This window comes from Strix aluco, chromosome 3, assembly GCF_031877795.1.
Source record: "Strix aluco isolate bStrAlu1 chromosome 3, bStrAlu1.hap1, whole genome shotgun sequence".
In the NCBI taxonomy this organism is placed as follows: Eukaryota; Metazoa; Chordata; class Aves; order Strigiformes; family Strigidae; genus Strix; species Strix aluco.
This window is the reverse complement of record NC_133933.1, coordinates 23744320-23765426: the sequence shown is the minus strand read 5'-3', so window position 1 is coordinate 23765426 and position 21107 is coordinate 23744320. Positions and strand designations below refer to the sequence as shown.

Sequence of the window (21107 nt, the reverse complement as noted above, 5' to 3'; positions counted from 1 at the left end):
CCTGATTTCCCCCAAAATCACGGACAAAAAAGCCAGCTGCTGCTGTTGTTCCCAAGCTGCCACAAGCTGCACGGGGCAGATGTGGACCATACACCAGGCGAATGCTTCCCATATGCCTTTATTTGCAAAGTTACAGGATTTTTTTACAGGCACTGTGCGTTGGTGTTTCAGACCGGTTCGGATTTTTTTTCTGTATTACCCAATGACCAAGAGGGGTGGTGGGAGCGGGGAAAATCCCTCACAGCAACCGTTCCAGCCTCCAGGAAGGCATAAGACATCTGAGAGGAACAATCTGCTTCTTCCAAAGCCACAAAGCAAGGAATCTGGTTTATAAACAGGCTTAAAAAATAATATACATATATAAGAGCAGCTTGAAGCTAAAGTACAGCGATAAGTGGTACATGTCTATGCATATCTGTTCACACCCTTTCTCCAAAGCTGGAAAAGGGATGGTTTAAAAACTAAAAACACATTTAAAAAAAAAAAAAAGGATTCCATGCATTAAGTTTTAGTGTTTTGTGCAATTAAAATGGGATGAAAATAAATATAACTTAAAAAAAAACCCAACCTTTTCCATGACACTAATGGAACAGAGGCAAGTCTATAAGGCACTTCCACATGGGCTATTCTAGAAAGCCTGGCAAGGAGCTAAAACAGTGCAACCATTTACAATGGCATCAGATGAGCTGAAGACATCTGTCTTGAGAGATATGAACTGAGAAAAACCTTAGGAGACTTCAGTTCTCGGGGAAGAGGCTGGAGCATGACTGCAGATTATTTGATGGCCAACTCCTCCTTATTGCTGCCAGGAGAAGACCTCCCCGACCGAGGGTGCTGGACCCACTGAAGGATGGCAGAGGGGCTCTGGAGCACCGCTCCTGGGGATCGAGGTGAGACGGTGGGTTTGGGGATGGAGCAGGTGAGGGATTCGTGGCTGCCAAGCTCCTGCACCACCTCCTGCACTTGCACGTTCCTTCTGTCCTCAACGTGAGGGACTCCCCGGCTCTCCCTGCAGCCTCCCCTCCCCGCCGTCCTCTCGATGGCTGACCTTTAGTGAGCCAGCTCTGCCGCGAGCAAGCCGCTTAGTTCAAATGTTCCAGGAAGTTAAAAAATAGCCTCCACCCTAAATAGGGAACTGGGTGTTTTCGCAGGAGCGGGAGCGCAAAGGCTGTACACACAGCCCGAGCGGGCTGGGGAGCCAGTGCCGAAGAGCAGTGGCAGAGTCAGGCCAGCTCTGCGGTACAAAAGGGAAGACGGGGAGATGCCTGATCCCAACTCTGCTTTGCCAAAGATGACTAAGTGGGTCACCTTGAGAGCTGCTTTGCTGCTGTAACCCTGCACTGGCTGCTGATAAAAATTACGGAGATGCTCCAGGCGAGAGGGTTGCCCTGGGCTAGGTGTGGGCATTGGTGGCACTACCCCTACACACGTGCTCAGCTGCTGCCAGAAAAGACTGATCAACCTGGATGGCTACTTTAGGTCTCATAGTAGTCCCTTATAAGCTATTTTTTTCTCCCCAGCCCTGCCCAAAGCCTTTAATTCCCTGTGGAGGGCTGGAGACCCCAGCTAAGGAGGGCTGGAAGCAGCTCTTAGCAGGGGAGCTGGGTCTCTAGAGAGGAGCTCGAAGCGTTACCCACCACACCAGTGCACCCAGTATGGGGGACGTGGGCAGGAAGCACCTGGCTATGGTAAATACCTGTGCCTGGCCACACAACCCCGCAGCAGGACAGAAACCCTCGTCCTCCAGTGCCACCTGAAAATAACTGAGCAACCACTACAGGATGTCTTGAACACAAAGAAAAACCCAAATCTGCCCTTCTAGCATCTCTTACGGACTTTGCACATTCAGTTCCCTAGGCTGAAAGGTGCTGGCATAGACAACTAAAAGGCTCCCACTGCAGTATCCTTTGCCACCTCCAGGCCTTGCTCCTGCACCCTGGCTGCCAGAGGGTCCTGGGCACAGCCACTTTCAGGATGAAGCTACTGATCCCAGCACAGGAAGAGGCTCCTTCCTCTGCCAGTCCTCTTAAAACCAGGCTGCACAAGAGACAAAAGCACGTTAGGCAAAGCTCGTGCTTGCCTAAGCAACCCCTCCAGACTGCTCCAGGCCGGCATGGCCGCGTGCTCCCACCGACTCTGCGAAGCCAAGGTTTGAAGTTCAGCTTTTGTTCTGGCAGGTTAGATCTCTATTTACATGGAGAGGAAAAAAAAACCCCAAGACAACCTAAAAAACCACAACAAAAACACATTAAATAGGGAGAGTATAGCTTTCAAATGGAAAGGGCGAGGGCTGGAAAGTGTCTTGTAGTGCAGTTCAGATGAGTCAGTCGGGGGCAGGTTGGGGGTAGTGGCAGAGTCGGACGTGTGGCTTTAATGTAAGTCTTCGCTCTGGGACAACTCTGTCAGGATCTGAATGAGGTTGTCCAGCCCCCAGAGGTAGCCGTCCTCTCTGTTCCCTTCCACCCAGGGCACGTTGTGCTGGAGAACTTGTCCCTCCGGCAGCGGGGTGGTTTTCCCAAAGTCAATCATCCAGACTTTGGCCTGTTCCTTCTTGTCATGAATGAAGAGCAGGGAGCTCCCGATTACCTAAGGAGAAGAGAGATCAGTTAGTGGTGCTCCTATTGTTCATTCTCAGCCAGATACGTGGCTTCAGACACCTTATCTTGGGCTGCCTTTGCAAGAGACAATGCTGAGATTTTGCATGAGCAAAAGCAAGCTCTGTATTGCTGCTGTGTTTGCACATGCAAATTGAGTATTCAAGACAAGCTGATTTACTCATACAAATCCCAGCTCTCAGCAGAAAGAGAGGATCAGAAAAACATGGGCACAAAAGATAGAGATGTCATTTTGGAAACTGAGTCAAGGTCCCTAGGGAAGGAATGAGATGAAATGTCTCAGCCTTCAGATGGGGATTTTGTCCAAGGCTGGTTCTTTGTGACCGGCTCATGCTCTTCACACTCAGCAGCCCTGTAGACATCACCACAGGGACGGGTATGCTCCAAGAACAAGTCACTTGTTATGTGCTGTCTCCCACCTGAAACATTGTCCAGCTGCACCCAGATTCCCCCTAGAATATCCTCCTGGCTTTCACAGTGCTCTGGGGATGCAAGTTACAGAGATGCATGTACATGAATTTCCTTTTCCATGAGTTCACTCGGCTGCATCTGCTTTGAAGGGCTCTTTCCTATCCTGATCGACCTTTGGAAAAATCCTGCATCAAGTAGTGGCCTGGGCAAGCCCACAGGTGCATTTGGGAAGGTGAAGCACATCACCTCTGACAGCAGAAGTCTCAAGGCCTGTTGCAGCGGGACGAGACCCCATGAGCCCAATGCTCACCACCCACGGAGCAGGGAGATGCTCAGCAGGTGGGTACCTCCAGCTCAGCCCCTGGCCCATCCCGGCTCACACTCCCAGCCGGGCTGATGCTCAGCAGCAGCTCCACTGCGGCTTCCCAGTGCTTGGGGAACACGTATCGGTGTCAGGCCATTCACTGTCATGCTCATCTGCTGAATCTGCTCCTCCAGTCAGATTTTAGCAGGCTGTGCTACAGAAAAGCCCCAACAGGCGTGCTTCAGAGCTGTCCCAAACAAAGATTGCTTTCCAAATTATGTTTGACGTGCATGAATTGGTGGATTATGGACTTGCTTGCCCTTGATCACAAATAGGGACCTTGGTGACCAGAGTGCCATGGCTGTTAACAGACAGGACGCAGTGTGCTGAGATCCAGAAGCGCCCCATAAGCTGTGCAGATACGCGGAGGAGCGCAGCTCAAGGGGCATCCAGCTGATGTCAGCCCTCCAAAACAGCAGCACTAAATGTTGCCGGGGACTCCCATGTCTGTGTTATCAGCAGGGTTTAGTTTGAGGTTTGCCTTTTGACAAGGGTTTTGAATGGGAAGCATGCACTGTTTGCAAAAGCTATTACGAATTTACATTTTTGAGGAGACTTCCTCCTCCAGAGCACTGGGAAAATGTCCCAGGTCCAGAGATATGCATTATTATAAACGCTTATCTTTAGTTCTTCTCCTTCTAAGTTCTTATAGCCATCTCCTGGCCAGGACAGAACATTTTAACTTTAAGGAAAAGCCTTTTGCTGACATTCTTCACTTGCCTGTCCTGGGTCTCCAAATTCTCCTGCAGCTCCTCGGAGGAGCCCTGCCCAGCGAGGGCCCCGTGGAGGGACACACAGAGCTTGGCAGACCTTCTGCTGCGCTTCATCTCAAAGTGGGATGGAAAGTCAAAGCTGCTGCTTTTTAATTTTTAAGGAGTGGAAACTCCTTTCAAAACCTCCTTGAAAGGCTGTTTTGTCTCTATGTTTTCAAACGAAACCCTGGCACTCGGTTTCAGGGAGCATTTTGTTTCCTGTGTTGAATTGACCTGAAACCTTCAGCTTCGACATTTCCCTTCCAATTGCCTTACAGCGCTGCCATCAGGAGGCACAGCCCCATCTGGACGCCCCGTGTGCGGCCGGGGCCGAGGTGGCTCACACAGCTCTGGCTGAGGGACCGTGGGCTCTTGGAGTTGTGGCTCCTGCTCCCCATGAGTCAGGGGTTCCTATGAGGCTCTTTGGCCATAGACAACATGTGCCAAGGACACGCGCTCTCATGTTTTGTTAAGTAGATGCAATAGCAAGTACTCTTTTCCAATGCTAAATCAATAAAATGATTTAATTAAATTATGCAGCATTCTAATGCCTATTGAAACAGCCAAAAAATGTAGCACTTCCTCTTTGTTTTCTCACCAGAACTGAATTTTCACTGTAGAAAATGTTGATTTCGTGGACACTCATTTCTGGAGGAAAGTCCTTCCAAGACACTTGTCCTTCAGTAAAGGCACTTTTGGGATGTCTGCAATTTATGGCTGCACTGAAGTCTTGTTTGATGGAACAACTGACAGCCAAATGATACATGACGTGAATTCAGACAGGCATTTCTCTTCAGAAAACCCCTATACTTTTACACTAAGGACTTTTCCCAGTCATATAAACCCATAAACAGCCCAAATTCCTCCTAGATCACTTTTAATCTGTATGAACATTGGTTTTCAGTAGATTTGAGCCCATGTCAGATGCATGAACATTGTATCGGTCACCAGCTTTATTTCTACATAAGTATTAGATAAACAGGGGTATGAAAAGATGGATCTAAGAATAAATTCAAAATTGCAGAAATTTACAGCCTCTGACTTTGACTTCTCTTCTCTCCTTGGACCAGCTGAGATTAAACCGTTTGCATTTCCAGGCAGCTCTATCTAAACACGAGTATTACCTCATGGCACTTGAAGAACGGGGATGTCTCCAGGGTAGCGCGGATACCCTTCAACCGGTTAAGGTAACTGTTCTGGAATTACAAAAAAAACAAACAACCCAAGCCATCAGCACTGTGGGAAGCCTACATAAAATCTGCTGCATGGGGGAGACAGGAAAGTCACCCCTCCCAGCATCGTCTCTATGATACCATGTTTGCATGGAGAGATGCCGGGGGGTGTCCCTCAGCCACCCTGCACTCAGCGTCCTCCCACAGACCTGTCCCCTGGAAGGGTGTCCCCTCTTTTTTGGGACCCACTTATCCTTTTGGCCTCTACAGCATTCTGTGAGCTTCTGTGGCTTCCAAAACTTAGTGAGAGCATTTGCTTTTGCTGAACCAGTGCTTTCTGCAGACTTTTCCCACTGCGTCCACGATGCTCCCAAGGAGGGAACAGCTAATTCAGCAGCTGCTGCTGTGCATACACAGCCAGGCTGCTTCTCTCATTGCACTCTTTTTAATAGGTCAACTCTTCACCTCACCTGTTGCTTTATCACTCACTCAGTCAAGCATCGTGAGACACTTCTGTAACTCCGTATCAGCGCTTCTTCAAAGTTGGTACCATAGGTGGAAGGGCTTTCACACTAGTCAGCATGCAGGTCAAGACCCACGTGCCTGTTCAAGCAACCCTGCAAATTGCTGGAAGGCACTAAACGTTCTCAGGAGGCCCCTTTGATAATTTGATTTTGAAGTTTAGATAGAAGGACTAAGCATAGGAACATGCACAGCAGGTATCTGGGCACTATAATACACCTAAATTTTCACTCTTTGACTGTGTGGGGGGATGTGGGGGTCGCTGTGTGGCAATAGTTTGGCCAAGGAGCCCCATCCAGAGCCAGGGCATGACGGCGTGAATGTGCTCCAAGCTCGTTGGGGATAAAATGCAGCTAGGCAACTTCATTTTCAGATCCAGGAATAATCCCTGGGTAACTCTTGTCAAAGTGAACATGTCAGTTTGAAGGAGGCAGTGCCAAGGGCCACTTCAGCTGGAGCCTTGTGTTTGTAGGCTTTATATAGTACAGCTTAAAATGGGAGTGCTTTGTCAAATAAGATATTTGACACAGTCGGTGTAAATTGTTTACAGCTACATCTCTTATTCTCCTGGCAATGTAGAGAAACTTGGGAAATGCCAACCACGGCTTGCCCGTGCGGAGGGCGCCTGGTGCAGGCAGGGGGATGCCTTGGCCACCTGTCCTGCAAGACCGAGCATGGGGCAGCCCACTCTGCCAGGGTGGGAGTCCCCACTGCCCATGCCATCATGTAGTGGGGTAAAGAGAGGGCTTGGGGGCTGCTGTAAGCCCCAGGGATGAGTGGGCAGAGCATGGCTGTGCCTCTGCAGCAAGTTTTGGGACCAACCCTTGAGCATCCCCAGCAGCCTCAGACCTGGCCTAAGCAGTGCTGCTGCAGCATATGTGTCCCCTACCAGCCCTCCACTGCTCTCCCCTCACCCCTGCACCAGGATGGCATTTCTCTTTGCTATTTTTCATGCTTTTTTAAGAGCAATTGCTCAGGCTGCAGCCCCTCAGGGCAGGGAACTGATGAGCCAAGGGCAGCCTCTGCAGGAGGAGCCCTCTCCCGGGAAACCCTCCCCAGCACTCCCCACTCACCAAAATGTTGCGGTTTCCTCTGGTGAACTCCCTGAAGGCCTCCATAACTTGTTCCTTTGTCCTGGTCTTCTTGAAGTCCCGGTTCACAGTGCCATCCTCTTTCTTGAAAAGAAGGGAGAGCGGTGAGCGGGATGGGGAGAGAGGGAGCCGGGGCAAAGATGGGTGTTTCTGCGGCCACGCATATCCCTGAATAGGACGTGACCAGCTTTTTTTTGCAGCTGAAGGACCTGTCTATGGAGGTGGGGTGAGAAGAGGTAGCAACTCTCTGCCTTGCATGTCCCAAAGCCTCCTGCAGCTGCACTGCTTGCCCCCTAAACCAAACAGCAAGTCTCCACCATCACGTACTTGCTGAGGTCACCAGCAATGTGGACGAGCTGCCTCTCATGGACTGGGCGCTCAATGACCACCAGAGGCTGGAGACCACCTGCTTCTCGCCACACCATGCCCAGGTGGCTTCCCAGCATGGCTGTGGCTGAGCACAGGTGCTGACCCCAGCCTTGGGCTACACCCCTGCTTGGGGAGGAAAGCAGAGCACGATCATGGCAGGACACAACTGAGTGAGGACAGAGACAACATCTCAGAAGCAGGTGCAAAACCCCTCCGCACTAAGTCCTCCACAAACCACTGAAGCAAGGAGATGAAGGTAAGGAACAAGCCCCACAGCTGTCTTGACTCACTAGTCCTTTGATTGCCCATGGATTGCAAACCCTCAAAACCAGCAGCCTGTCACCAAGATGCAGTGAGCAGCCCGGTGCTCTCCTCTGCCTCTTCCCCAGAGGCACATCCGTGCTTGGCCCACCGCAGGGATGGCATGGCTTGGTCTGCCATGGGGACGGCACACAGCCCTGACCCAGAGGCTCCTGGCTGAACCTCTGGGCAGCTTTGTAGGTCACTCGCCATTTCCCTGCTACTGCTGGGGCTCTGATTTTAGATCAGCATGTTTCATTGTCCGGAGTGGCCGTGAGTCGGGCAGGCAGAGCCGACTTCCTGGATACAGGGGCTATTTTAAACTGCACGTGCTCGTGCTCACAGCTCCGCTTGCAGAGCTCCATCCCTCCACTCCGGACAGCTCATTTGCACACAATAGAGCAAAGGGACAGAGGCCAGAAAGACATCCTGTGGGCTGGGGAAGATGAAGTAAGGATGAAGAAGCAGAGCAGAGGCTGGGGAAGGAAAAGAGCGCAATGAAAACACCTGCTCCAGAGACTTACGTGCACTGGCAGGACTTTGAGACCCATCCAGGGAAGTGCCCCAAGATGGGGCCATGTGCATCCCCCTGGACAGAGGGCTGCCCATGGGCATGGTGGCCAGCCCAGCCTGGGAGAGGGCCGAGGACCCAGGCTGTGGAGAGCTGGGCAAAGCGAGCCCAGCACCAAACCCACACTTCCAGCTTGCATTTTGTGCAAGTGTTAACAAAGACAATAACGAAAGCAATGTGTGAAAAATCTTGCTCTCCAGGAAGAACTTTGTTTGCACGGGGTACAACCAATGGACCCAGCTTCAAACCACCCTGGGCCCACCCTGACCACCATGCTGCCACAGGGTATAAAAGCAAGGCTAACAGCTGGCAGAGCATGCGTTGGCAGGGTCCAGGGACAACCTTCTCACTGGAGACCTCCCTGCCGTAGCAGCCATCCTGCTGACAGACCAAGCAGAGGCAAGCTCTCTGCTTTTGGCTGTGTCCTGCGAGGCAGCAGGCCTCGCCCAGGGTGCTCTAGTGGCACGTGTGCAGTGTATAGGGGAAGGGTGCTATGTCGCTATACATGTGTTGTCACGTGAGCCCTGACATGCCAGTTCAGAAATCAATCCACCCTCTCCCTGGGGGACGATAGATATCAATTTGGAGAAGTGCCACAGCACTAATTTCACATGTAAAGAGCACAACTTTCCACAAAGCATCCAAGAAAGGAGATGGACTTCTAAGTGCTCCTAAAAATAAATGAAAACCACAGATGGCCTTTCAGATAAGGCAATCCAGGCTTCAGGAAAGCCAAACAGCCTATTCGTAGTGCTGCTCCCATCATTACCCGCCTCCTGTGGTTTCCTTGCCCAGCCAGAAGCTGCTGCCGTAGGGCTGACAACTGCCACGACATTTACAGGTGTCCAAGCCCCGAGGGGGCTGGCTTCCACACAGCAAAATGTGAGGGGGGCTGATAAGGGCTATCGCAACCTCCGCCCCACCAGCGATTCCAGTTTGCACTGGCGTCACTGGGGCAGGATTCGGGTCAGCCGGCTCTCCCTCCAGCACTGTGTCTGGCCTCAGATGAGGCTTGCGAGCTGCCCGTCTTGGGAAAGTCAGGTGAGGGCTTTCAGGGCTTGTTCTGGGACCCTGCAAACCTCCCAGCCCCAGGAAATACCATCTCACCATGACCTTGCTGCGGGCAATGGTGAGTGACTCTCAGACCAGAGCAGGAGCTCAGGAGTGACACTTCTTGCAATGAGCTCCATTAAGCTTCAACCAGGTCACCAGAGATCACTTGTATTACTTTTAGCATGGTAATTTTATTAATAGCTACTGTTTCTGACAGTTTCAAGCTATTCCAGAAAAAGAGATGAGTGTCATTATCTCCTTTTGCAGAGGAAAGTTTCCATTTTAAAGAGGAAGAACTGGACCCTCCAGGCCACCTGGGAAAGCAAGAGTTCAGCCAGGAAAGGGTGCCCATCCTTATTCCCAACCCTAAGCTGCCTGTTCACCTCACCTGCCCATGCTGCCCCAAAGGCTACCACCACTCCTGTCCTTCCCCTGTGCCCGCTTCCCGCCCATGCACCCAGTCCTGTCCCTCCCTTGCACAGCAAGGTGCTCTCCTGTGTCAGCCTCCGGCCGTGAGCGAAGGGCAGGGCAGATTCACCCCTGCTCTTCCCAGGAAAGCATGCAAAGCAGGAAAGAAAACATGGGGAGACTTGTCATTAAATAATAGTTTCACAAAATTTCCTCAGATGGCTCAGTAGCAGCTCAGGGCACCAAAGGAGCTTTCCCTAATGCGGAGACTTGACCCCAGCAATAGGGCAAATATAGGGATACAGCACAGCATGACCAGCTCTACAGCCCTGCTGGAAAAAAAGCCAGCCAAGAACCAGCGTGAACTGTTAATGCTTTAGCTTAGGGGAAAATAATTGAGAAGCTGAGGGATTTAAGGAGAATTACAGTAATTAGAGTCTTGATCAAATTAGTCAGTCCCTAGCAGCAGCAGGATTACTCCTGGAGGCCAGCACTTCTCAACATTTTTCAATTAAAGGGCTGCCTCACCCCTCGGAAAAAATCCACTGCTCACATCACGCAGTGGCTCGGTTATGGTCAGCTAAAACACAGGTACAACTCTCAGCACTCCTTTATGGCTTTTATTTCCCTCCACAGTGTTTTTTTGGCCTGTGTGGGAACACGATTTGGGTTTGGTTTTTACATTTTTCATTTCAAGCAGTTCACATATGACCTGTTTTGCCATAAAGCCCCCTAAACATCCCCAGATCACAGGCTGAAAAGCACCGCTGGAGGCCAAGGATATATCGTGATGGACTATAAATAGACAGATATTCCTGATTATAGCAAGAAAGCAGGGAGAAGAAACAGTGCATGAGAGCTTTGGTCCCAACTGGCCCACTCCTTTTTTATATAGCCTCAGTTTTATAATAAGCATCAGCAAAACAACAGCAATGGGAACTAGGCAAAGGGTTGTCCTGAGCAGTTCACAGCATGCTCACAGGCATGTTCCGTGGCATAAAAGTGATTCTGGGAGAGCTAGGGGGATCAGGGAAGAGCTGTGGGAGCAAGCAAATGCCCTGACCCAATGTAGGCACCACAGAAAGCTGCTGTGGGGGAGCATGAGCATCAGCATCCCAGGCAGGGGCATGGGATGGGCAGGGGTGCCTCACACTGCTCATGATGGAAGACTCTAAGGAGTTCAGCTGAAGGGGTGTTCCTCAGGTTTCTGAAAGTGGTTGAGTTAGAGATAAATGCAATATCCTCTGCCAGCCATGAAACAGTTGAACTAAGAAGGTGGCCCCCTCCCTGTGCGCAACATGCTCTGCTGGGCTTCCCACAGTCTGAGGACTTTGTCCCACACAGCAGGACAGACAGATGGATCTCTTCCCACCAGTGGTTTGGTACGTGGGTGATCAGAAGAAGCAGCTCCGAGTGACCCACTCCTGTCAACTGCCTTTTAAACCTGTGGTCTAACATTTGCTTGCATTTGCTTGCTGTTTGACTGATAAGGTCAAGGGAAATGCTACCAGGAAAATCTGCAAAATCTAGTGTAAAGGCTTTTTCATGGAAGGGCTTAATTTCTTTTAATTCTGTCATTTTGACACCACCATGTCTGGTCAGGAGAGGTGCAGGAGTTTAAGGTGATAGAGAGCCAAATGGGTATTCTGGGAAAATCCTAGCCAACTCAGGGAGGAGAAAAACAATCCGTGATCAAGAGAAGGAAACTCCTCCAACCAAGATCCATGTAGAAATCAAGCAAGCAGCTGCCCTGAGCTACTGCCTGGGCCCCCACAATACCCCAAGCTTGAGTTACTCCAGGTACAACTTGATCGAGCTCCCCTCAGCTGCCAAGCCAATGCCATGCCCAGGCATGCACTGAAATCCTTAGCTCAAGTATGATATTACCTTTAATTCATGTTGGCTAGCTATCAAAAGGCATATGCCGTTGTTAATGTTCATGCAAGTCTTCTATCACTAATACAACTGCTCTGTAGTTACAGACCTAACTCTATTCAAGAGCCATCCCGGACATCTCTCTCACCACAAAGTCTGCTTGAGAGGAGAAAACCTCCTGGGCTGGCTCATCTAATGGGGTCACCAAAGCATCCCAGCAGGTATCTCCAGAAACGTGAGTGCTAGCTCTGAGAAAGCGCAGTCAGCAGGTTACACACATATGCAGGTGCCAGCAGAAAGTGCCGATGCTTGTGTTCACCCCAGTTGCTGAATTTTTCCAGACAGAGATGTAAATACAGCCTCCTTACCAACCGCGGCTAAACTCGCAGCTCCAACCACAGATCGGCACACATTCAAGCTGGGATTTGGATTAACGGCTCAGCCTAGCAGCACAGCAGTATCAAAAGCAAACAACTAATTTGAGTCTTCAAGCCGGAGGACAGCGCTTTGCATTTCACACTCAGGGAGATCAACCAAGCAGCTGATTTAATGAGATTATGGCTAAAACTGTCCTCTCGCATTGATGCCCTGAGCTCAGCTGTGCTCTCAGAAGAGCAGCACTGCCCCAGGCCAGGCACCTTGATGAGGGTGGTTTGGCTGCAGGGACTGGGGATGTCCTGATGTGACACGGTCTCACCACCAGCCTGCTGTGTGTGCGCCTCCGTGACTGAGTTTGATTACCAAATGCACCCAGCAGCTGTTCCCCCTGCTCTGCACACCTGGAGCAGCCTCACCTTTATCCCCTCAATCCTGAAGCCCAGTGTGGCGGTGGAGCTGATGGTTTCCCTCCACTGCATGTAGCGGGGCTTGGTTACTGCCCGTAGCACATTCTCCTCCTCAGTGGGGGCGTCAGGGTCCACCTCAATCATCTTCTGGTACATGTCCTTCCTCAGGCTTGGCTTCTTCCGGGCCTTTATCAGCTCCTCCTCCAAGTATGTCCTGCAAGGAGTGAGGGGGGGACATTAGCTAGGCCATAGGGCCACCACATGAGATGCCACATACCACCCTTACCCCAAAAATCAGGCCTATCCAGGATCCTTATGGAGTAGGGCAGCATAGAAAATAATGGAGCAAGCCTCACTGCAGGTGAATTGATCTGGATTTAATTAGTACCACATCATCAACACCTGATATCTTTTCAGTTCATCAAGGAACCACAACCCCTTTGGCAATAACAAGGCAGGTTATTTTTCACAGATGCCCACGGTGCTGCTGCTGCCACCCCTTGGTCCTAGGGGGCCTGTGCCCCAACACTCACCAAACATGAGCAGTGACTTAGTGGCTCTCACAAACTAAACATGGCTTTCAAGATGTGCCCAGGAAACCGCCCACGTGCTCTGGGACCCGGCTGAGTTGAAGGCAAGAGGGAAGCTGCTGTGTCCCAGCCCTTGGTGTTAGCTGCTGCTCCCTCCGAGGTCTGGCCAGTGTGGGCAGCTGCTGCCAAAAATGCTCCTGTGCCTCTCCTGTGCTCTCCCATCCCTTCACCCTGTGCACCGTGAGAGCTGCGCTTCTCAGGGCTTTACACAGGGCTGTTCTGCTGTTGATGGTTTTGCCCAGGATAGGTCTGACTTAAGCAGACTATCTAGCAAAAGCTTCCTGTACAGGTCAGAGCAGAGGAAGGGATGCAGCCTTGGCCAGGTGCTTACTATCACCCCTGGGACCACAGGGTGCAGCCGGGATGGGGGAATGGGTGAAGGAGGATGGAGTGTGCAGAGGAGTATGCAAAGATCTTGGTGTTATGCATCCTTCAGAGAAGCACCACTCTGCGCCAGAGCATGCTGGTGGAGAACTTCTGCACTCTGGCATGCAGAAAAACATCATCCACAAAATAATACTTCCTGCAGAAGTAATAAACCACTATGTAACTCCTCTTGCAGCTCCCAAATCTGCCCCAGCTCAGCCTGGCAAGTGCCCAGGCTCTCTCAAAACAACTCGCCAAGCTGGATGTGCCAGCAAAACGACACAGAAATGACCCTATCTGTTGCCTCCTTCCCCCCAAATTCAAACTGCTCTACACCTTCCACCAGCCATGCCCAGCTCTGCAGAGTGGCTGTGCCCTCTCCCCATGTCCCTTGTGCCAAAATCCTAGCACTGAGTGTGCGGTTCACCTCCAGAACCAAGCAGAGCACACAGGGAGGATGCTAGGCAGACTACGTGGGATGGTGTTCCTGTGTTTCCCACAGGCTTAGCAAGGCAAACTGGTGTCTTTGCTCAGGGCAGGCATATGATTACTGAGCAGACATCCTCAGGGCATCAGCCCCTTTGAAAAACACTGCAGATAAAAGCGATGAAAGGCTTCAGCTGAAATCACCAAACCCATGATTTTTGGGCAGATGGAATAAAATAGCAGAATAAAGCAGTGGTGTGCTCAGAAGTCCTGCTCATGCCACTCAGAAAGCTAGATTTCCTTTTGATGAGAACAACTGATCATTTATGTTTGTGGTTTGGTCCCCCCACATTGCTCCAGACTTGAACCATCACCAGGGCTTAAGAAAGACTAATTTTTGTTAGGGGTGACTGGCGGAGGCTGCCACATCCCAAAGCCAGAGTGGCAGGAAAAAAACAAACCTGTATCTGCCTGGCAGCAAGCTGCTGGCTCAGAGGACAAGTTTAATAGCCCTGAGGTTTAGTTTATCTTCCCGACCCTATCCTGCCTGGCCACAGGGATACTCCACTCCCCAGCATTAGCCCAATGCACCCTCCCTCACCAACTTGTCCCACAACACCATCTTATCTAACGATGATGATGCCCAGCACATTTGCCCCCTTGCCTGCTCTGCCTGTCTCAGATCCAAAAACCCAGGTGCACAAATCACCCAACCTGTGATTTGTGTGTGGGAGGCTTTCCTCCTCCCAGAGACAGCCTCAGGAGCACCCAGGCAGCATGACCAGCAGGTCTTCCTCTGATGGCTGCCATCTCTGGGTCCAGAGTGGGTCCTGTCTTCTTCCCACGGCAGCATGGAGTGTGCCAGCCGGGGGCCACGTGGCTGCCCTGGGGCACCCTGCCCTTCTCTCCACCTCTCCGGTGGAAAGTATTCCTCTCCTCTTCCCTGCCGACAGCCCGACACGCCAGTTCGAGTTTCACATCAGGAGTTCAGGAGGGGAAAAAAAAGATTCCTCCCTCCCACAGAAACCATCAGCTTTTCCATCAGTGCAAGCGTCTCCACCGTGTCTGGGCTGCGCCTTAGCCAGTGAGGAGGGTCTCAACCTGCCCTGCCGCCAGTCTGCAGCAGACTCAGGGCTGAGCGGTGGCCTGAGACTGCTCCAAAACTGGCAGCTGCCTGGGGTCACCAGCCCTGCTCACATTTGCTCTGGGACACCCTCATCAGCTGTGTTGCTAGCTCAAAAACTGCTGCTGGCCAAGTGGCTGCAGCCTGGGATCTTGGCGTATCTGTAGATGGTTCTCAAGGACATGGGTAATGTTGCTCATCTGTTAGGAAATGTTTCAGGAACTTTGCATGAAAGGCACTAAACTACTTAGCACACACATTTTATCCCTCAAGTGTGCATGGAAGCAAAGGGTGAGGAAAGTCTGTTGTTCACCAAAGCTGTGCCATTCAAGTGTGTTTATTTCACCTCTCTGGTACCCTGGGCAGGATTTCCCACACCTTCTGCTCCCTGTCCTTTGGCCGTGTCCTCCTGCAGCAGAGAGAGGCAGGTTGCCATCCCCCTAAAAGCTATTCTGCCATTCTGGTGTACCCAAACCCAAACAGTGTGCTGTCCCCTCCGCTGCACCAAACAACTTTCCCAGCACACGGGACAGACAACAAGCAGAGGAGGAAAGAGCCTGGTGTGTCCCTCCTGTACCCAGGCTTCCCCATGGCTCTCTCGTCACACTGTTGGCTTAGCTCTTCCTGAAGACAGGTAAGCCTGGTGTTCTCATGTGTGTCTTTCAGAGGGTTTTACCCAGGAGATGCATTTGCTTTGAGTATCCCATCTTAAAGCTCATAAAACATCCCCAAAGCCACTCACCTGACCCCCATTTTGCAGTCCATAACACAGGGGGAGTCAAATTCAGCCAGCAGATCTTCCATCTGGTTGTATCGCTCCCCGTCCTTCACAACGTCTCCGTGGTAGGCAGGAACATAGGGCTTCAGGACATCATTCATCAGGCGGTTGAGGCAGCGCTGCTCCGATTCACAGTGCTTCTTCAGTATCCTGCCGTTGGCCGCTGCCTTGAAACTACCTGAGGGTGTCAAGGGACAATGTGGCACTTGCTTTGGATGGGGCATGATGCTGTGTCTTCCCAGAACAAGAAGGGCAGCCCAACACCTTGGAAGCATCTCCATTTACACCCCTTCCCAAAACAGTCCCTGCAGGCTGGGACTTAGAAGCTCGGGCTGCCAGATTCACATGTAGTGTCAGAGGTTTATGACCAGCAATGTCACACCTGAAACGGGGCAGAGACCTGCCCTGCAGCACCCAGCACATTTGCTTCACATCCTCTGTGTACTTCATGGTAGGTTCACACTTTTGTCTCTAGGCTCATGTGTGGGGCATCTTTGGGCTGGGCAGCATCACCTGCTTTGCTGTAGAGCAGCAAGAGGGGTTGGGTCTCATCCAAAGGACTCAGCTTTCTGCTGCTCGAGAAAAAAGCTGTCGTAATACCTGCTGGGCCCGGAGACTGAAAGCACAGAGCACTGCACCTTCACATCACCCTCCCTAGCATTTAGGTAAGTCAGCCTCCTGGGCTAGAGACATGGGAGCTGAAATCTGTGACATTCATGCAGCAGTCTGAAGCAATTCTGGCCAACAAAGCCCATTCACCTGAGATAACAGAGTCTTTTCACCACTTTCCACCCCACACTCCATACCTGCGTGTCCCGCTAGCTGGATCCAAGGGTACTTCTTCTTGAAAGACATCACAAATGGGGACCAGTGCACCATATTCTTGATCTTCCGCCATGATTTGCTCTAAAGGAAAAAAAAATCATAAAGGTGAATGCAATGTTTTAAGCTTTTACTGTCTGTGAAGTCACTTCAGGCAGCACGCAGCTATTTTGGACAGGGGAGGAGGCACCAGAGCCAGCACAGGATGGAAGCAAACAGAAAATCTGCTCTTTTCCCATTGTCCTGTGCCAAGCTGGAGCTGCTGGGCCTCGACTTTACATTCAAAAATCACGAGTAACTTCACTAAAGTAGATGGCGTTACAGTGTTGTTCCAGTTGGCTGCTTCTGCTGCGGAGGGCCCAGCCATCTACATTACCTTGTCTCTGCTCCCCGCATCCCTCTGCAGAAGCAGCAGGGACATTAACCCATCCTCGGGTACTGCATGAGATCACGGCAGACGCGGTGGGAAAGGGAGCCCAGGATTGCTACCCAGCCACAAAACTCAACTCCAGCTCCCGTGGGGAACGGGAGAGACGATCGCACAAGTGCGCATAGGCTCATCGCCTGGCTTTTGTTCCCCACTGAAAGGCAGCTGCTTTGTCCATTAAGCTGGCAGCCCGTACACAGCTGATCCGCCTGCTTTGGCCCATCCGTTACTACATTTGAGAGAACAATTCCCTTCTGACATGTTGTGTTTCTCGCCAGATAGATTGCACAAAATTATTTACACGACTGTAACGAGGGCTGCATCGAACATACGAAAGCCACCTTCAAAGGCTCTTTCCTGTGAGAGTTTTTCCCTGGATTGTTCTGGGGAATATGCCGCCAGTAAAATGCAGGGGGACAACCTCTTATCTCGGCCCCTGAAGGAGATGGTGCAAACAAATCAGGCGAAAAATATACAACGGCAACAATGGAAAAATGCCTTCTTACAGGAGCTGGGACAAACATACGGCACAGTCCTGGCTGCTTCGAGCTACTGGGTTCAGCCGGAAGCCCACAGATAAATTATCCTCATTTGCTCCGCTCTGAAGGCATGGGAGGGAGCCTTCCAGAAAGCCCAAGTAATCTCTTCCTCGTGTTTGGAGAACCAGCCCCTGTTCCAGTAATGCTTTGCAGACAGGCGGGGAAGAGCCAGCAGCCCCGACTTGCAGTTTGGATGCCTTGTCGGGGGTGAACTCATGGCACAGGAATCCGTGCTGGGAACTGCTGACATGTTTAAATGGCGAGGAAGAAGCCAGACAAAGATGTTAGTGTCTAAAGCATGGAAATTACACAGGGTTACCCCCGTGACATACACCAGCCCCGCTGGGGAGTGGGGACGCACTGCATGGAGATGCAGGGGCTGCCCGCACAGTGAGGATCGGGGGGTAGAAGAGTGGAAGAAGGGTCCTTCCCCACCTCCCAGCCTGGGAGGACCAGGGTGGCCCTTCCCTGGACAACTGCCCGTGGCCGGGAGCGTCCCGGCGTGCCCTGGCACCGGTACAGCAGCGCAGGAGTTTGGCAAGCAGCTACCCAAGCATGGGGTGACACCGGGCATCCCCTTCGCCCAGGCTCCTCTGCGCTGTGGGTTTGCTCTGCCGCCCGGCTTGCTTGCTTTGGCAGAGGGGTCGGGCAGTTCCCTACCTGACATGAGGATGAATGTTTTTATTTCCAAACAGAGTGCCAGAACTTGTGCGCTTTAGCTGTTCTTTGTTCTCCTTTTGGCAGAGAGCAAGAGGGAAGGGGGGGGGTGTCCCCTCCTTTTGTTTTTAAAATAGTAACATCAAGTCCTGGCTGATGTAATGAAAAAAAAGGGGGAAGAAAAAGTCTCCGAGGGAGTTTGGACTCCAGATGAGTATGACCCACCTCCTCTAAAACAAGGAGGAGTCCTCCCCCCACTATGGTACAGCATCATAAGTCGCTCAGTCCCAGGAAACATGCCAAGGCAACGTGCCTTCCCAAGCCAAGATTTTGGTTTTTGGTGGTTAAAGCTTTATAGCTAAAACCTTGAGGTACTTCAAAGCGCAAGCAGAATGAAGGCTAGTGGCCCCTGAAGCAGGGCAAGCCACCCTGGCTTCCCCCTGCCAGGGCTTTCCCAGGAGCGATGTGCTCTGCTCCGGCACCACCCCAAGTGCAGGGTAATGGCCCTGAGTCCCCGGAGACACAAACCACCACAACAACCTTTCTGCTGAGCTGAACAAGATAGAAAGCTGGTCACTGAGCACACCACCTGATTTCAGGCACACCTTTGGCCAGGCACTTCCAAACCAAGTTTTAAGGACATGTTTAAGGACTTGTTTTATGGAGAGGCTTGAGGCAGCTTCGTCCATCTCAAGTCACTCCTCACTTGCTGGAAATAGTCAGCGAGGCAACTTGTTGCTGCTGCAGGGGTCACTGCCAATTCTGCTTCATGCAGTCCCTTCCTCCCTGCCTTTGTGGGGGCAACCACGTGAGCGCTTGCAGGAGAGAAGAGGGACTGTCCTCTTGGCAATTCCTCCAGGAGTCATTGGATTTTTGTTTTATGCCTGAGCCCCCCCCCGCAGTGTTATGAGGGAAAGTTTGATTCATCAAAACGAAGCTCTCCCATGCCCTCAGCCCATCACACATTACTGCCCAGCATGCACAGCTCATTTTGCAGAGCAGTCTGCTGGGCCCAATATTTTTTTGGGGTGTATGTATCTATACCAAATGTCAGATCGCTCTGTCATGGGAGTGCTCAAAAGGTGGTGAGTTTTGCGAGAGGCAGCTGCACTTCATCTGTCTGCTCTGTGGGGCTGCTGACCTGCTGCAGAGGAGAGATGGGGTCTGGACCATGGAGGAGCAACACTGACCAATGCCCCCAGCCAGCCTGCTACCCCCTTTGCCTGAAGATAATGAAATTCTCCCCAGATAAGGAGTTGCTCCAAAAGGTCATCCTTCGTACTTTCCCTACAGCTTCAAGAGAGATGTTACGTGGCTGCGCACCATCGGCAGGGTCCTTCACAGCCACTGGGGATGGCTGAGAGCTTCCAGCAAGAGCTCTGCACTTATTCAAACACCAACATGCATTCAGACATCTCAAAGCCAATGGCTTGGGATCCCAATTGAGCCAACCCCCGTTTCAGGCTCCTGCAACTGGCCATGGAAAATCAGAGCCACGAGGTTCACACCACTCCAGTTTGACTCCACAGCCATGTGCAGGAAACAGCCCCTCTGTGCTCGGCGGCTGCTGCCTCCCGCCTGCCCAGCGCTACAAAGGGAGTATTAAAGCTATTTACAGTAAAGAAATCTTCTTTAGCCCAGCCTGTCGGAAGCCGTAAGGGTATCACCTCCAGGCTCTTCTGTAACTTTGGTTTATACTTCAAGGAGTTATTTGCACATAGGTCCAGAAGCACAGGCACAGCTATACGTACATGGAGGAAAAAAATAGCTTTGCAGGTGATGTTACCAAGTGATGCTGGTGAAGGGCAGATACGTGCTCTTCTCATTTCCCTGCAAAGCAGTGAGCACGCAGGCTGTCACGCCGAAAGCTGAGCATGCTTCCAACTCTTCTGCATGATCAAAGCCTGCTTGTGGCACCCTACTCTCCCCCAAATCCAGCTCCGTGGTTGCTTTCCCTCCCAGAAAACTCACGAAGCCCTGTTGACCGGTTGCGCTCTTGTACACACAACAACAGCATGTAGCCTGTATAAGCAGGGAATATGCACGAGGTGTCTGATGCAATCTGACACTTTTTATTTAAAACCTGTTTCAGCATCAGCAAATGCTGACTGATTAGCTGTTAGGTAGCAAATTATTTAGTTACTCTGGAAATATATTTAGTGAGGAGCGTCACTGTTTTCCCTAATTGTCTGACACATGGAAATGAAGCTGAGCAACTGTCAGAATCAACTCTAAAAATGAACTTTCAAGGGTTTCTGCTTCTGCCTCTGCCCTCTTACAGCTTTTGCTCACTGTGGAGCATGGTGCCCCAAGCCAGGGGTGGGATAGAGGCCAGAGGAGTTAAGCCCTCCCAGCGAGCACCCACAACTGGTCAGTGAGAGAGGAGTGCTGAAAAAACAATTTTATCGGCTGCATGTTTAACTTTACTTATCTGAAACTTAAAGCAAACTCTAGGCTTTCCCCATCTGTCAATAGAGCTTCATATGGAAAGAACAACATAGGAGAATTTAGTGCCAACCCAGAAGGTCAGAGGATATATTGTGTTTAATTAGATTAAACAAAAAGTGACTGATGAGCTCAGTGCTCGCTGTACATTTTCCCTATAGCATATGGCATTCCTTTAATGTCTGCTTGAAGGAGACATGCCTTTCTGGGACTGCCTGTCACCTCCCTTTCCCAGCGTGGACTCTGGTGGAATTTGACTAGTGTTACTCCCCGTACACGGAGCCAGCGGGGTGTTCTTCCCTTTCCATGCATTCAGCCAGAGAGATAGGCAGTAACTGATTTAATTTGCTGAAATTACGGTTTCCTATGGTTTTATGGGACCAAACGGTTCTGGAAATAGTGGGAGCTGGACCTCTATTTCAGTGCTTTTTATTAACTAGAGCGTGCACCGTTAGAGGCAAGATTATGCAGCTGGGGCAGGGGAAGGAAAAGAGTGGGAGCAGTGTTAAATTGATGATTTTCCCAATTCTGGAAAGAACTTCAGCTCCTTTCTCTCAGGAAGATCCTGAAATAGCCAGGAAGATCCTGAATCCTAGGATCAGAAGAGATGGAGGAAAACTGTGAGGAGACAGTAGTGTCACCAATG

At 51.1% G+C, this 21107-nt stretch overlaps 1 protein-coding gene across 1 annotated transcript in view; it reads right to left on the bottom strand.

Moving 5' to 3' along the window:
- Positions 1–102: 102 nt before the first annotated feature.
- ITPKB (inositol-trisphosphate 3-kinase B) overlaps positions 103–21107 on the bottom strand; it is a 70091-nt gene continuing 49086 nt past the window's right edge. Inside the window, exons 3-8 of the mRNA XM_074817761.1 lie at positions 16378–16477; positions 15536–15749; positions 12298–12502; positions 6910–7011; positions 5267–5338; positions 103–2586 (exon numbers count right to left, since the gene is read on the bottom strand). Of these exons, the coding sequence (XP_074673862.1) occupies positions 2371–2586; positions 5267–5338; positions 6910–7011; positions 12298–12502; positions 15536–15749; positions 16378–16477 (909 nt within the window). The 3' untranslated portion in view covers positions 103–2370. The remainder of the gene's footprint in view (positions 2587–5266; positions 5339–6909; positions 7012–12297; positions 12503–15535; positions 15750–16377; positions 16478–21107) is intronic.